Below are 12,831 nucleotides of genomic sequence, written 5' to 3' on the forward strand. Positions count from 1 at the left end.
CTGTTAAAGTTTTCTCTGTTAACAAATAATTAGTTTCTATCAGTTGGGCAGTATTTATTCTGTTGAAGAAGTTCAAGTTCTAATGAACTACATTAATGAATTTGATTGCATATTAGCTAAGAGGTGGAACGTGGAGTCATCAAACAGTATGTATGGAGTTGAAAGAACTTCCTTGCTTTCTTGTTGCCCAATGTTTCTTTCCATATGCGTGGTTTCTGGGCACAGAAAAGACGACTTTTCTAGAGCCCTTCTGAATCCTTGTTCCCTCTGGAAGGAGTGGAGGGGAGGACTGCCTTTGAGTTCCAGTTACAGCACTCATAAATTGCTGGGGAACATTTTTCATGCTTCCTGCCCAGCTAGTGAGCATTTGTAAACTTTCCTTTATATTGTCTGCACTGACACTTTTTATTATGGACAAAAGGAGAGTTAGAATATTAACAAAGTATTTGTCTGACTGAAAAGGAAACATAAATGCTCTATGTTGGACTGTATAAAGTTAATCACTGTGTAGTGCAACACTATATTGTACCACTGCAACTACTGTAATTTTACTATTTGTGCCTGGCTAAAATCTTGGGTGTGAGTGGAGGTGTGTGAACTTGTGTACTGCCTAATTTCTCAGTGTATGTTTGTTTGAAGAGGATGAAAAATAGCGGCTTTTTTTTTTTTTAGTGTTTGCTGATCTGGATTGTAGATTATCTTTTGAAGATAACTGTAATGTGTCTTGGTGTTCCGATTAGTGCATTTCAGTTGGAGATTTTATGTTTATGATACTGTATAATATTATGAGTTAAAAAGAGTTTTAATTAGGCTAAGACACTTGAATCCAGAGGGCGGTGGGGAATGTAGGGTGATGTATTTGACTCTTCTAATCAAGCAACAAAAAAATTTATTTTAGCTGGTTACAAATGGATGCTGTAGTTGCTAGTACAGGTTTTGGAAAGGAAGGAGTTTCAGCTTGTTCCTGAAAGATGGCAGGGGTGAAGGGAGAGAAGTAAGTTGCTTTATTGCAGCAGTCTGATCTTTAGCTACTTCAGAATTTCAACTTTTCTTAATTTCACAGAATTGAAGTGGTGTTAATGGAGACATTAATTAAATGTGATAATTACTAGAGAAAGTTGACTATGTTGCAAAACGGAGTAACCTTTTTCCAAGTCCAGCATGGTGTTGAAGCCTCGTTGCAGTTCAAACTATCTTGGATTCAGCACTTTGGATCTGAAAACTACTTACAAAAATGTTAAAGTGGATCTTGGTGTGGCAGAATCTCAAATCTGTAGTAGGCATTAAGTCACAGCCTGTTTCTTTAATTGGCTCCCAGAACCAGGCTTTTTGTGCTTTCTGCTTTCATGCATTAGTGAGGAAGATGGGATTTTTGTTTGAAAGACTTGAAGATAGTTACAGTAATTTAACCTTGACTCTGACCTGTCCTATGACCTGTTCATCACTAGAAATAGTGTTAGTGAAGGCTTGCCCACACAGTTGCACCACTACAGTTTTATATAACCATAGTGCTGATGCCCTTCTTGGCCATCTTCCAGTTACGAGTAGCTCTTTCCAGATTAACTGCTTCCAAAATAATGATTAAGCTGAGGAAAATCACGGTAATGGTGCAGTAAACATTTCCATGGGGAGTTCTGTGACTGAATTGCAGGATTTATAACACAATATGAATTTCCCTATGGTGCATCAAAGATGTATATTTGCAATTGCTAAACCTTAAGCTAAGCTAATAAGCATTTTAAATTTGTCCCTCTTTCTTGAAGAAAGCAGGACTAATAAGGAAGGTCTAACTGTCAGAAGAAAGCACTAACTGAGAAGTGCTATAAGGGAACATCTCGAGGGACAGTACTGTGCTGTCTACCTTATCAGGCCTGTTTCTGGGATGTGTACTAATCTTAGTGGTCCTGTTCTCATGATCTACTTTGCCAGGCATGCAGCTGAAAGACAGCTGATTGCATGTCACAGCCACCTTAAAATGGCTTAGGGTTAGGCTTTGCTGGTGGTGAAAGCTAGCAAACAAGTAAGGGGAACCCCCCCTTCTTTTTAGAGGTATACCTCCACTTGCAGATTGCTCTCTGCATACCATTTTAATTTGGTGGCCTTTTAAAGATCTTCGGCAACTTTCCCTGGCAACCTGAGCTGGCAATGCTTGCTTGGCTGGGTTGTCAGAATTCCTAGGTGACTGCTATGCAGGTATGTACCTTTTTATACTGAGGCAGCAAGATTTTAGTATGTGGTTGATTTGGTGATACAGTTTTGGTGTTTATATATGATCTTTAAGCCCTTAACTTGTATGAAGTGCCTAAAACTCTTGTTCTCCAGAGTATCATCTGCTTTGGTCTTGGAAGCTTCCCAACAGCAAACATCAGTTTGGCAGCCCTTTTGTATCCTCATTCCCTTGAAGTTTGGGTACTGATCCAAACATAAAGCAGTATTACGCATAAAATGGAGGTATGGGGGTGAACCTGCATCTGTAATTACACTGTGTAATTGCTCTAGACGCCATTGGGTATGTATTTATGGTTGGCCCTCGTAAAAGCCCACATAGCTTGTCCTGGCAACCTGAGGCAATTGGTATTTCTGGAGCAGCCATGATCAGTTTTTAATGCAGCTGAGGCCAGCTCAGGGTAGGGCAGGATCCCTGATTCAGGGCAAGCCCATGGGTGTGCAGCCTGGGATTCTGCTAGGAGGATGGCAGCTCAGCATGGAGAGGCCCAGGGGCTCCTTATGAAGAAACTGCTGCATAGTAGGTGTTTCTACTATCAGGGCCAGCTGTAGGTGGGTGTGACTGCTGCAGCCTCTCTGATACTCCATCCTGGGTGCTTTGTGACTCAGTACTGGTACTGGGAACCAGGGCGGCAGGGAACTGTGGAATGGTGAGAGGATGCTGCTGAACTGTTAGACCATGTAGGGGCTGAAAGTCTGTTCAGTGAGTTTGAGGGGTTTGTTTATGGGTTGGCTAGAATTGGCATTAAAGGATTTTATTGATTTAACATGTATGTTGTTGGCTTTTATTCATGTTTGGAAAATGCGTGTTAGATTAGATTCACTGTGGCAGTGTGTTCAGATGACTACAGTATTTAAAAATCACCGACTACATCTTGAATATGCTGAACAAAGTGTAGTTACTGCATCCATTGTATGGGATTACAGTAAATTAACTGCATTGGTGTTTTCTGAAGCTTTGAAGTGACAAATATCAAACTGTTCAAACAAGCCATCTGGCATTTTCATCTTGTTTTTTCCTTTAAAAAGGGAGATGATTTTACCTTATAGTAGAAATGAACTAGTAAGTCTGCATTAAGCAACCTACAGAAATACATAAAGAAATTTTAATGATTTTATCTCAGTAGTGTTTGGGAAGGGTATAGTAAATAAAGACTATTAACAGAGTGATTAATACAAAAATATTAAACAGCTGTCTCACTCCATAATCAGGGTCTAAAAAAAAAATTAAGACTGTTGGTGTGAATGAGGAGTACAGTCTTATAATTATGTAATTATAATATACTTCTAGCATACATTTAGGGGAATTAAGTGTGTCTGGTTTTATAAATGTATATTGAAGTCTAAATTCTGGAATTTTCTAATGTACATAACATGTAAAGTCACACCATTCACTAGAAGCTCAATTTTTTGTTGTTATTCATGTGCATCACAAGCACGTGATGTTGTGAGTATTGCTTTGACAAGCTTAAGTTACCCCCATTTTAAGTCATTCCACCTGGCTCTGAGCATGCAAGATACTTTTGGTGTAGAACTTAATTGTCTTGCTTTTGGAAGGCTGTATTTGAGGACAAGACTTTTTCCTCCTCACCCGATCTTTAAAGAGAATGACATATGGTTTTAGCCAAAATAGTGTAGGAAAAGGTTCAGAGCTGCAATACTCTGGTGGTTTAGGTTGCAATAACTCATGCATGTGCAAATCAGCCTTTAACGTTTGTAGGGTACTGAACAGATTGGTCATGGTGTACCTCTTTGCTTTTGTGATGGACTGTTTTTCTAACCTGCAGGGTTAGGGTTGGGGAGGAAGAAGTTTGAAATAGTAATTTTGTCAATGGTTGTGTAGTCAGAAGGTAGAATTTGCGTTATAATCTTTCCCATTCTGCATCATGATATATCATTTAGTCATCTTCTGCATGTGTGGTTTTCAGAAGGCTTAAAAAGTATTTGTTTTAATGGCTTTATTCACTCCCACCTATCAGTCCACTATCAGTATTCTCTATTGTAGTTGCCCGTAACATACAGTCTTTGCAATTTGCAGAGCACTTTGACTTCCTATTTAGATCACTATATGGTAGGTGAAGCTAGTGGTACCTGATGTAGTATCCCTGGGTATTTAGAAACTTCTCAGTAGGCAGAGGAAAAATAAAGGCAGGGAGAGTGCTGTATTTGGAATATCTAGATTTTTCCCTGAAATGTGTAAGAAAATGGTTTTTCTTAGTTTGATGTGATCTCTGTGAATATTTAAAACTTTAAAAGTTGTTAAGCATTATCTCCCTTCTCATTTCCCAGCTGTTTTTTTTGTGTTCAATTGTTTTCACAGCAAGGAAGAAAAACTGGTTAACTTGAGAAGCAGTTGTTAGGGAGGCCAGAAGCAGGCAGCCGTTTGCAAAATGCTGCTTTTGGTATTCTAGATGTTGATACCTATATTGCAGAGACTGAGGTGCGGGAAAATTAATTTAATATATATGCATAAACAGAAGTAGTTACCTACAACCAGTTACAAGTTTTCTTAACCCTTTTGAGACTACAGCATTGCTCCAGTGAACTTAAAACCTGATTTTGTGTATCTAACTGTGTAGGCTGTTGATAAATCCATTTAAACTTTCTGACTTAATGTTGAGGAGAAATGTCTTTTAATTTCTGAATTGACATATTAGGACTCTTCCTACTTGTTTGTTTTTAGTGGAATGAAGTTTGAGAGTGAGACTAGTGAAGGGACATACTGCATTATTGTAACTAGAAAGTGAAATTTACACTGTGAAAAAGAAATACGCATATGGCCTCCTGAAATACTTATGCATCTGAACTATGCTGTGGTCCAGGCTGTGGACAACTTGCCTTCTCCCTTCCCCTCTCCTTTCCCCTTCCACCTCCTTAGAATGCAGATGGTTGATTTCTTTGAAAACATACATGGTGAACAGTTTTTTGGTTTGTTTTTTTTTTTTTTTTCTTTAGGGACCAGTTACTCTCCACAAGAAAATTCACATAACCACAGTGCTCTTCATAGTTCAAATTCACATTCTTCTAATCCCAGCAATAATCCAAGCAAAACTTCTGATGCAGTGAGTATTTGTGATTGGTATTCATCTCTGTGTCACCCCATTCATACACACTGTATTTTCATCATTTTGTCTAAAACAGGCGGTATGAACATTACCTGCTTCATTGAGTTTTCCAGCATCAGTCTTTATTTTATAAACATTCTGTAAACCCAAGCTGCAGTTGTTAATGTGTTGTAAAACTATTTTAATTGATAATCATTAGAGCTTTGATGTACCTGTCTCGAGTTTTAAAATACTACATTATTTAAATGAAGTAGATATATAGAGAAATATTTTCCATTTACTTTGTTGGTAAATCTAGAGAAGACAGTATGATTTTACTTATTGAAGATGCATTACACTTTGTGAATTTTAGTCACTTTATTATCCGAGTTTTAGTAGTTAGGGTTGTGTTTGTGTTGTGGTTTAACCCCAGCCAGCAACTAAGCACCACGCAGCTGCTCACTCACTTTCCCTCCACCCACTGGGATGGGGGAGAGAATCGGGAAAAGAAGTAAAACATGGGTTGAGATAAGAACAGTTTAATAGAACATAAAAGAAGAAACTAATAATGATAACACTAATAAAATTACAATAGTAATAATAAAAGGATTGGAATATACAAGTGATGCACAATGCAATTGCTCACAACCCCCCAGTTAGTCCTCCCCACCCCCACTCCCCCCAGTTTATATACTAGATGTGATGTCACATGGTATGGAATACCCCGTTGGCCAGTTTGGGTCAGCTGCCCTGGCTGTGTCCCCTCCCAACTTATTGTGCCCCTCCAGCCTTCTTGTTGACTGGGCATCAGAAGCTGAAAAATCATTGACTTTAGACTAAACATTACTTAGCAACAACTGAAAACATCAGTGTTATCAACGTTCTTCTCATACCAAACTCAAAAACATAGCACTGTACCAGCTACTAGGAAGGCAATTAACTCTATCCCAGCTGAAACCAGGACAGTTTATTAAAAATGGCACTGAAAACAGAATAGATAAATTTTTGAAAAATTTTGAAAATATAATTAATAGTTTTGAGGAAGTGTTAAGGTGCAGAAAACTAATATTATCAATATTGATATTACTGTATCCCACTAAACATACTATTAGATTTTGTTTCAGGGTTGATGGGAATAAAACAGAGGAAACTATTGCAGAATGCAACAGGAGCATAGCGGTCACATCTTCAAACTACCAAAATGAAACAGGCATTTAGAGATGGTATAAATGGAAAGCAATGATATGGGTGCATATGAGGACGCTATGTAGTTTTAAAAATGGTGGAAGGTTTTACATTTGTATATTAAAACTCTGAAGTAGTCTTTTGTTCAACCTGTTTGTATTTTAAAGGCTTACGATTCTGCGGATGATTGGTCTGAACACATCAGCTCTTCAGGCAAAAAATACTACTACAACTGCCGAACAGAAGTTTCACAATGGGAAAAACCAAAAGAGTGGCTGGAAAGGTATATCTGTGTGTCTGTTTTCATTGTATAAAGAACAAATATTCTTATGCTCATTTAAGAGCAGTTGAGCTTATCTAATAGATTACTGCTATAAAAGATTGTGGTCCAAGTCTATCGTGTTCCTAACCTTACCATGACCTCTGGTACCTGTTTTATCTCTTAATGACCCAGAGCAGGAGCGGGGAAGTATGGTTGGTTTGGGGTTTTTTTTGGTTTGGTGTTGGTTTTTGGGTTTTGGGGTTTTTTTGTTTTTTTTTTTTAATTCTTTTTTTAATGATGGCATGGGCGGTTGGTTTTTTTGTTGTTTTGGTGGGGGGGGTTGTTTGGTTGGGTTTTTTCTTTGTTTGGGGTTTTTTTTGTGTGATGTTAGTGAGCTGAGCTGGTATACTGGGGGCTTTGACAAGCACTGGTGTAAGGGAGCGATGGCTGGAGTTTGCCTACCCCATCTGTAGCAGCAAGCTCTTAGGGTAGTTTAATTCATCTCATGTAACTTCACCCATAGAAAGTGTTATATTATTAGATGATGTAAGTTCTTACTCAACTTGTGTTTTCTTTTCTTCAGAGAGCAGAGACAAAAAGAAGCAAGCAAAATGTCAGTTAACAGTTTTCCAAAAGATAGGGACTACAGAAGAGAGGTGATGCAGGCGACAGCTGCCAGTGGGTTTGCCAGTGGAAGTATGTGGTTTTTTTACAGTAATATATTCTTGCCTTGTTTGCATTACTGTTTTCTTTTCCAAACTTAAAAAAAAATTAAAAAAAAAAATAAAAAAAGAGAAATCCCTTTCCTTAGCTGTTTGTCTCACCTTTTTATATAAAAAGGCCAAAGTGGATAGCACAGACAGCTCTTCCAAATGTTGTTTCTTAAAATAACTTTGAGGTTTTACTAGTACAATGCTTGCTTAATGCTTTTCATGGTACTCCTCCTTTTTGCAGCTTTTACTGCCCAATTTGATTATCTTTATAGGTAGTTATTGAAACAACTTGCACAGTTTATGGTATAGTTGGACTGTTGTGATCACTGAGACCCATCAGTGTCATATTCTGAGCTTAAAAATAGAGATGCAGGAGTCTCTTTTAAAACATTGATTTCACATCTGAAAATAATAAGGTAATTTAATGGATTATGATATCAGGGATTTCAGAGGCTTGTGGACATTATTGAAAGCATATTTTTACCATGCCAATACTCTTAGCAAAGCCTTTCCTGGACTATGAATTTCTGTTACTCGGAATTTTTTTTCCTGATACCTAGCTTTAATCTTTGTCAGATTTTTCTGGGAAATGACTGTACTGTGAGATACTTTCTGTATGCTGATGTAGTTTGGGTGAATTTGTAGCATAGTTCTCAGGGTGGTTTAAAAGTAGAAGCCAAAGTATTAATCTACCCCCCCCCCCCACCCCTTGCTTGGGACTTGACAAGGCAGAGATGTATAAAGGGCTATTTTTCTGTGTATGCTGAAACATACTGCATATGCTAAAACATACTGTATGCTACAAAAAGATAGTAGAAATGCATATTGCAGTAACTATTTGTTTTGTGACAGACGAAAATCTAGAAATCAATAAAAAGAATTACTCTATATTTGCTTGGTATGTTCCCTGTGTAGCACATTCTAGAGTCTCTGATCATGTGACAAATGCAGATTAGTCACTCATTTAATACCCAGTTTTCTTGAATTAATTCAATTGAGTACTACTACAAATAATTTACTTTCAAGTGACTTAAAGTGGAATTCTTTGAAGGCTAGAATTTGAAACCATTAAATTATACTCGATGTTCAGGATTTTCGGTGAACAAAAGAAAAATGGCACGGATTATCTCTTCACACTAAATATAAGGTAGAAATAATAGATTTTGGTTTAGATTTTTTAGGAGACTTCAAAAGTTAACTTGACTGTAACACTTGTTATAAAGCAGCCTTTCATCAAAACACAGTGTTTAACCGGAACTGTAACTCAAGCAAAGATCAGAGAAAATGCATTTTGTCAGTGAGTAAAATTAAATTTTGCCTTTTTTGATGCTGATCTACTTGAGGCTTTTTTTTTAATCCTAAGAAGTTCAATCAGCTCTAGTTGTTGATGTGCAGCTGTATTAATCAGTCACTGCAATCTTAGACAAGTTTCTAATTGAATCTTTTTTTCTTATTGCAATGTTACTTGGGGAATCCTGAAAAAAAGTGGAAGACAAGCATTCCAGTGACGCCAGTAGTATGCTCCCACAGAATATTTTATCTCAAACAAGCAGGCACAATGACAGAGACTACAGACTGCCAAGAGCAGAGACTCACAGTAGTTCTACTCCAGTACAGCATCCCATCAAACCAGTGGTTCATCCAACTGCTACCCCAAGCACTGTTCCTCCTAGTCCATTTTCTCTACAATCTGATCACCAGCCAAAGAAATCCTTTGATGCTAATGGAGCATCTACTTTATCAAAACTGCCTACATCCACATCTTCCATCCCTGCACAGAAAACAGAGAGAAAAGGTATGTCTAATGAAATTCCTTGTAGTATTTAAGATGATGCATTGCATTTGCATTGCTTGTGCAAAGTATGTTAGTTCAAGAATTTAAAGATATTTTTCCTGTTGATTGTGTGTGCTTAGAACCCGATTACTGTTTTGATGTGTTTATTTCCCCTTAAACCACATTTGCTGTATCTCACACAACTTCAAATTGATGCTGCAATATTTGCTGTTTACTGGCTAATTCTGCAAATTATAATTTCAAATGGTAACTTGAAGGATGTATTTTAGTAGGACATATTTTAATTTTTGTCCTCCCTCATGTTGTTTTGGATCTTTGCCATTATTTGAGTTCTTAACATAGCTGTAGTTACACCATTTGAAAGTCATTTTGGACCATTATATTTTATGAACTGCTGTTACTGTTTGGAATGCCAGTGTCAAACTCTTCAATAAACACAAGTGCAATTCTTACAGAAGGCAACAGTTTTCTACATGTCTGTAACAGCTATTCTTCTGGTTTGATCTGTCTTGTGATATACTGGATCTTCAGTTCTAAAGCTGCTGAAAGTTTGTAATTCACGGCTGAAAGTTGTATAATACGTACCAGAAATTTAAAGTCATCAAGCAAACATCAAGACTTTACCATGCATTGTTTGGGACCCTTCGAAGGTCTATATTTTAATTGGATTTACTTCATTATTAGGGAATAAGAGCCCAAGAAGATTGTGAGAATGGAGATGCGTGTTATTAGTGATAGTGTGATACTTTCATAGAATCATATAGGTTGGAAAGGACCTTTAAGATCATCAAGTCCAACCGTTAACCTAGCACTGCCAAGCCCACCACTAAACCACGTCCCAAAGCGCCACATCTACACATCTTTTAAATACCTTCAGGGATGGTGACTCAGTCACTTCCCTGGGCAGCCTGTTCCAATGCTTGACAACGCTTTCGGTGAAGAAGTTTTTCCGAATACCCAATCTAAACCTTCCCTGGAGCAACTTGAGGGCAACTACCTTTCAGGTAGTTGTAGAAAGTGATAAGGTCTCCCCTCAGCCTCCTTTTTTCCAGACTAAACAACCCCAGTTCCCTCAGCTGTTCCTCATAAGACTTGTGCTCTAGACCCTTCTTAGAGAGTAACATTGTATAAGAAAATTCTATTTTGGGAGCTTTGGGAGGGGAAACAGTAATTTTTGATAAACATGTCTGGTTTTAATTTAAAATATTGCTTAATTATTATGACACTGAATTCTTTTCTGGAAGATGGCTTGTTGCCCTGTTGATATTTGCAAGTCTGTCTAGTAACAGAAGAATAGTGCAGTGCTAAAAAGAAGACCAAAAAGACTCAGGTCTGACATTGGTCTTATACTCTGCGTTTGCTTTCCTGCCTTCCAGTTTTCTTTATTAAAGAATTCCAGCTTTTACACAGAGATAAGTGCACTTGGCCATCCAAAATAACCAAACAATACTGTACATTGGCAAATACTGCAATGTAAGAAAATTGTGCATATAAAGAAATTTTGTATGTTTTTCTTGAGTCTTTGTGCAACTTTTACATGACCTGGTACGTGAATGTTGACTATAAACGACAGAGGAACAGAAGATTTTCAGCAAGCCTTTTTCTGTTCAACACAGGGAAGCAAGAAGGTGGACTAGTTTATGCATGGTTCTTATACTGAATACCATAGCTATCTGCTTCAGTTCAGCCTCTATGTTTTGACTGCAGTTTGATGCACTTTTAAACACAATAGTGCAAAGCATCCATGTCAAGTGTACTTTACTGTATCCTCTCTATTTTCATTACTATCTTTAAAATATACTTAAAGAAAACCCTTATTATTACTCAGTTCTGGCATGTGCTTGATTCCTGTTTGGTGTGTGATCAGACTTCAAATATATTCTTTCCCTGCTTTACTGCATACCTTTATTAGTTGCTGCCACTTAAATTGACCAACTGAATTTTACTGCAATTCAAGGAATTAATTTCCCATTGTGACAACTGCTACAGATATTGGCAGGGAGTTCTAGTATTCCTTACATAGGACATTCATTTGAGAACATGCAACGGGGTACAAATAGTGAAAATGATTGCACAGGATGGTCTTGACACTATAAATCTTACTTTAGAATCCATGTTACCATGGATGGTTCTATATTAAATAATCACTTAATTTCTGTATTCCTATGTAGTTTTTTTTAAGCTTACATGGGTTAAATGGATAGATTCTCTGTAATATTCTTGCCTCGTTGATGTGTTTCGTGGCACTTCATTGTGAGCAAATATAATACTTCCTGAGCTTCAGACAGGGTGGATTACACAAAGTTAGTAAATAATTGAAGAATTAGAATAGATGAAAGTTGGGCTTGAAATACTTATTCCAGAAAAAGTGAGTTTTCACATGTTGCTTGAATACCTCTCTTACAGAAACAGAAAAAATCAGTGCAGCTTATATTATGATAAGAGATCATTCAAAGAGGATATTCAGTAGTCATGCCTTTTTCTCTTTTGTGAAAGTGGACTTTTCTATATATAAGAAATTTGATCAGTATAATTTCTGTAGCATTTTATGTATTTAAATTTAAAAGAAGGGAGGAAGCAGTGCTGTACATTGGGATGTTTTTGGATAGTTTGCTTCTGTTACTCATTTTCCCAGAGGTGACTGTGAACCTGTAGTACTATAGGTATGCAGTGTTTAAAAGCATTTGTTTGTAGCTGTGATACAAAATGAAAAAAAAAAAAAAAAAAATTGTCCTGAGACACTCAGTTCAAACAATCTTCTAAAAGTATCTTTGTAAAATTGGAAAATAGTGTGAGGGGTTTATTTTTACACTAGTAAAGCAAACAGCCTCTGATCATCATCTGTTTCCTAGCTGTGCCATCCCTCTCTCTTTCTAAAAAGAGGTAAAGCTGTATTTTTTGCTTATAAAAATAGCTTGGTCCAAATGACTGAATAGTATGTGCAGTAGTCCTTGCCTAAATGAGTTCTTGCAGCTTTTCAATGTGTTGCTGGCAGCCTTATGCCAGCATATATGTACCACTGTTTTAATAGTTCTGTTCTTAGTGTGTAATTTTTAATGCAGTAATAGTTGTAAAAAAACAAATCAACAAAAAACCACAAAAAACAACAACAACACTTTTTTCAGCTCAATCTCTTTTGCTGCAGGGGTATGTTGTAGTCCCACAAGGAGATTGAATAAAATCCCTGGCTGAACTATAGCTCAGCTGTTAGCGGTAGTCCTCTGCCCTCAATGACTGGCAGTAGTGGAGAGTTCCTGGGGAACTATTTGACCTCTACCCTTTGGTTTGAATGTTCCAGTCAGAATCTGCTGCTTCTGTTTGTGCTCACTGTGAGTGCTTTATGCAGGTAAAGTGTGGGGTTGCTTTTCCTACTTTTTGGCTGCTTTATCTGTAGGGCACAATCACATTTTCCGATTTCTAATTCAGTTACTGAATGAAATGTTGTATTGTCCGTATCTTAACAGTGTGTCTGTCTGTAGGATACTTCTCACACCTTTCCTCCAAGTCCCATCAGGCAGCAGTTCTGTTTCTAGTGCAACAATACTCTAAAATTCTTCTGACAAAACTCAGCAAGCCGGCCAGTGCAATGCTGCGTGGGTTGTGACC

General features: G+C 37.4%; 1 protein-coding gene across 5 annotated transcripts in view; it reads left to right on the plus strand.

Annotated features, from left to right (window-relative positions):
• The window catches only part of WAC (WW domain containing adaptor with coiled-coil), a 64,796-nt gene that overhangs the window by 20,576 nt on the left and 31,389 nt on the right, over nucleotides 1–12,831 (plus strand). For all 5 annotated transcript variants that reach the window (XM_030009132.2, XM_030009130.2, XM_030009134.1 and 2 more), the window contains 4 exons: nucleotides 5,182–5,288; nucleotides 6,623–6,738; nucleotides 7,301–7,413; nucleotides 8,917–9,225. In XM_030009132.2, the coding sequence (XP_029864992.1) occupies nucleotides 5,182–5,288; nucleotides 6,623–6,738; nucleotides 7,301–7,413; nucleotides 8,917–9,225 (645 nt within the window). The remainder of the gene's footprint in view (nucleotides 1–5,181; nucleotides 5,289–6,622; nucleotides 6,739–7,300; nucleotides 7,414–8,916; nucleotides 9,226–12,831) is intronic.

The sequence above is a fragment of the Aquila chrysaetos genome, chromosome 3, assembly GCF_900496995.4.
Source record: "Aquila chrysaetos chrysaetos chromosome 3, bAquChr1.4, whole genome shotgun sequence".
Taxonomy (NCBI): domain Eukaryota; kingdom Metazoa; phylum Chordata; class Aves; order Accipitriformes; family Accipitridae; genus Aquila; species Aquila chrysaetos.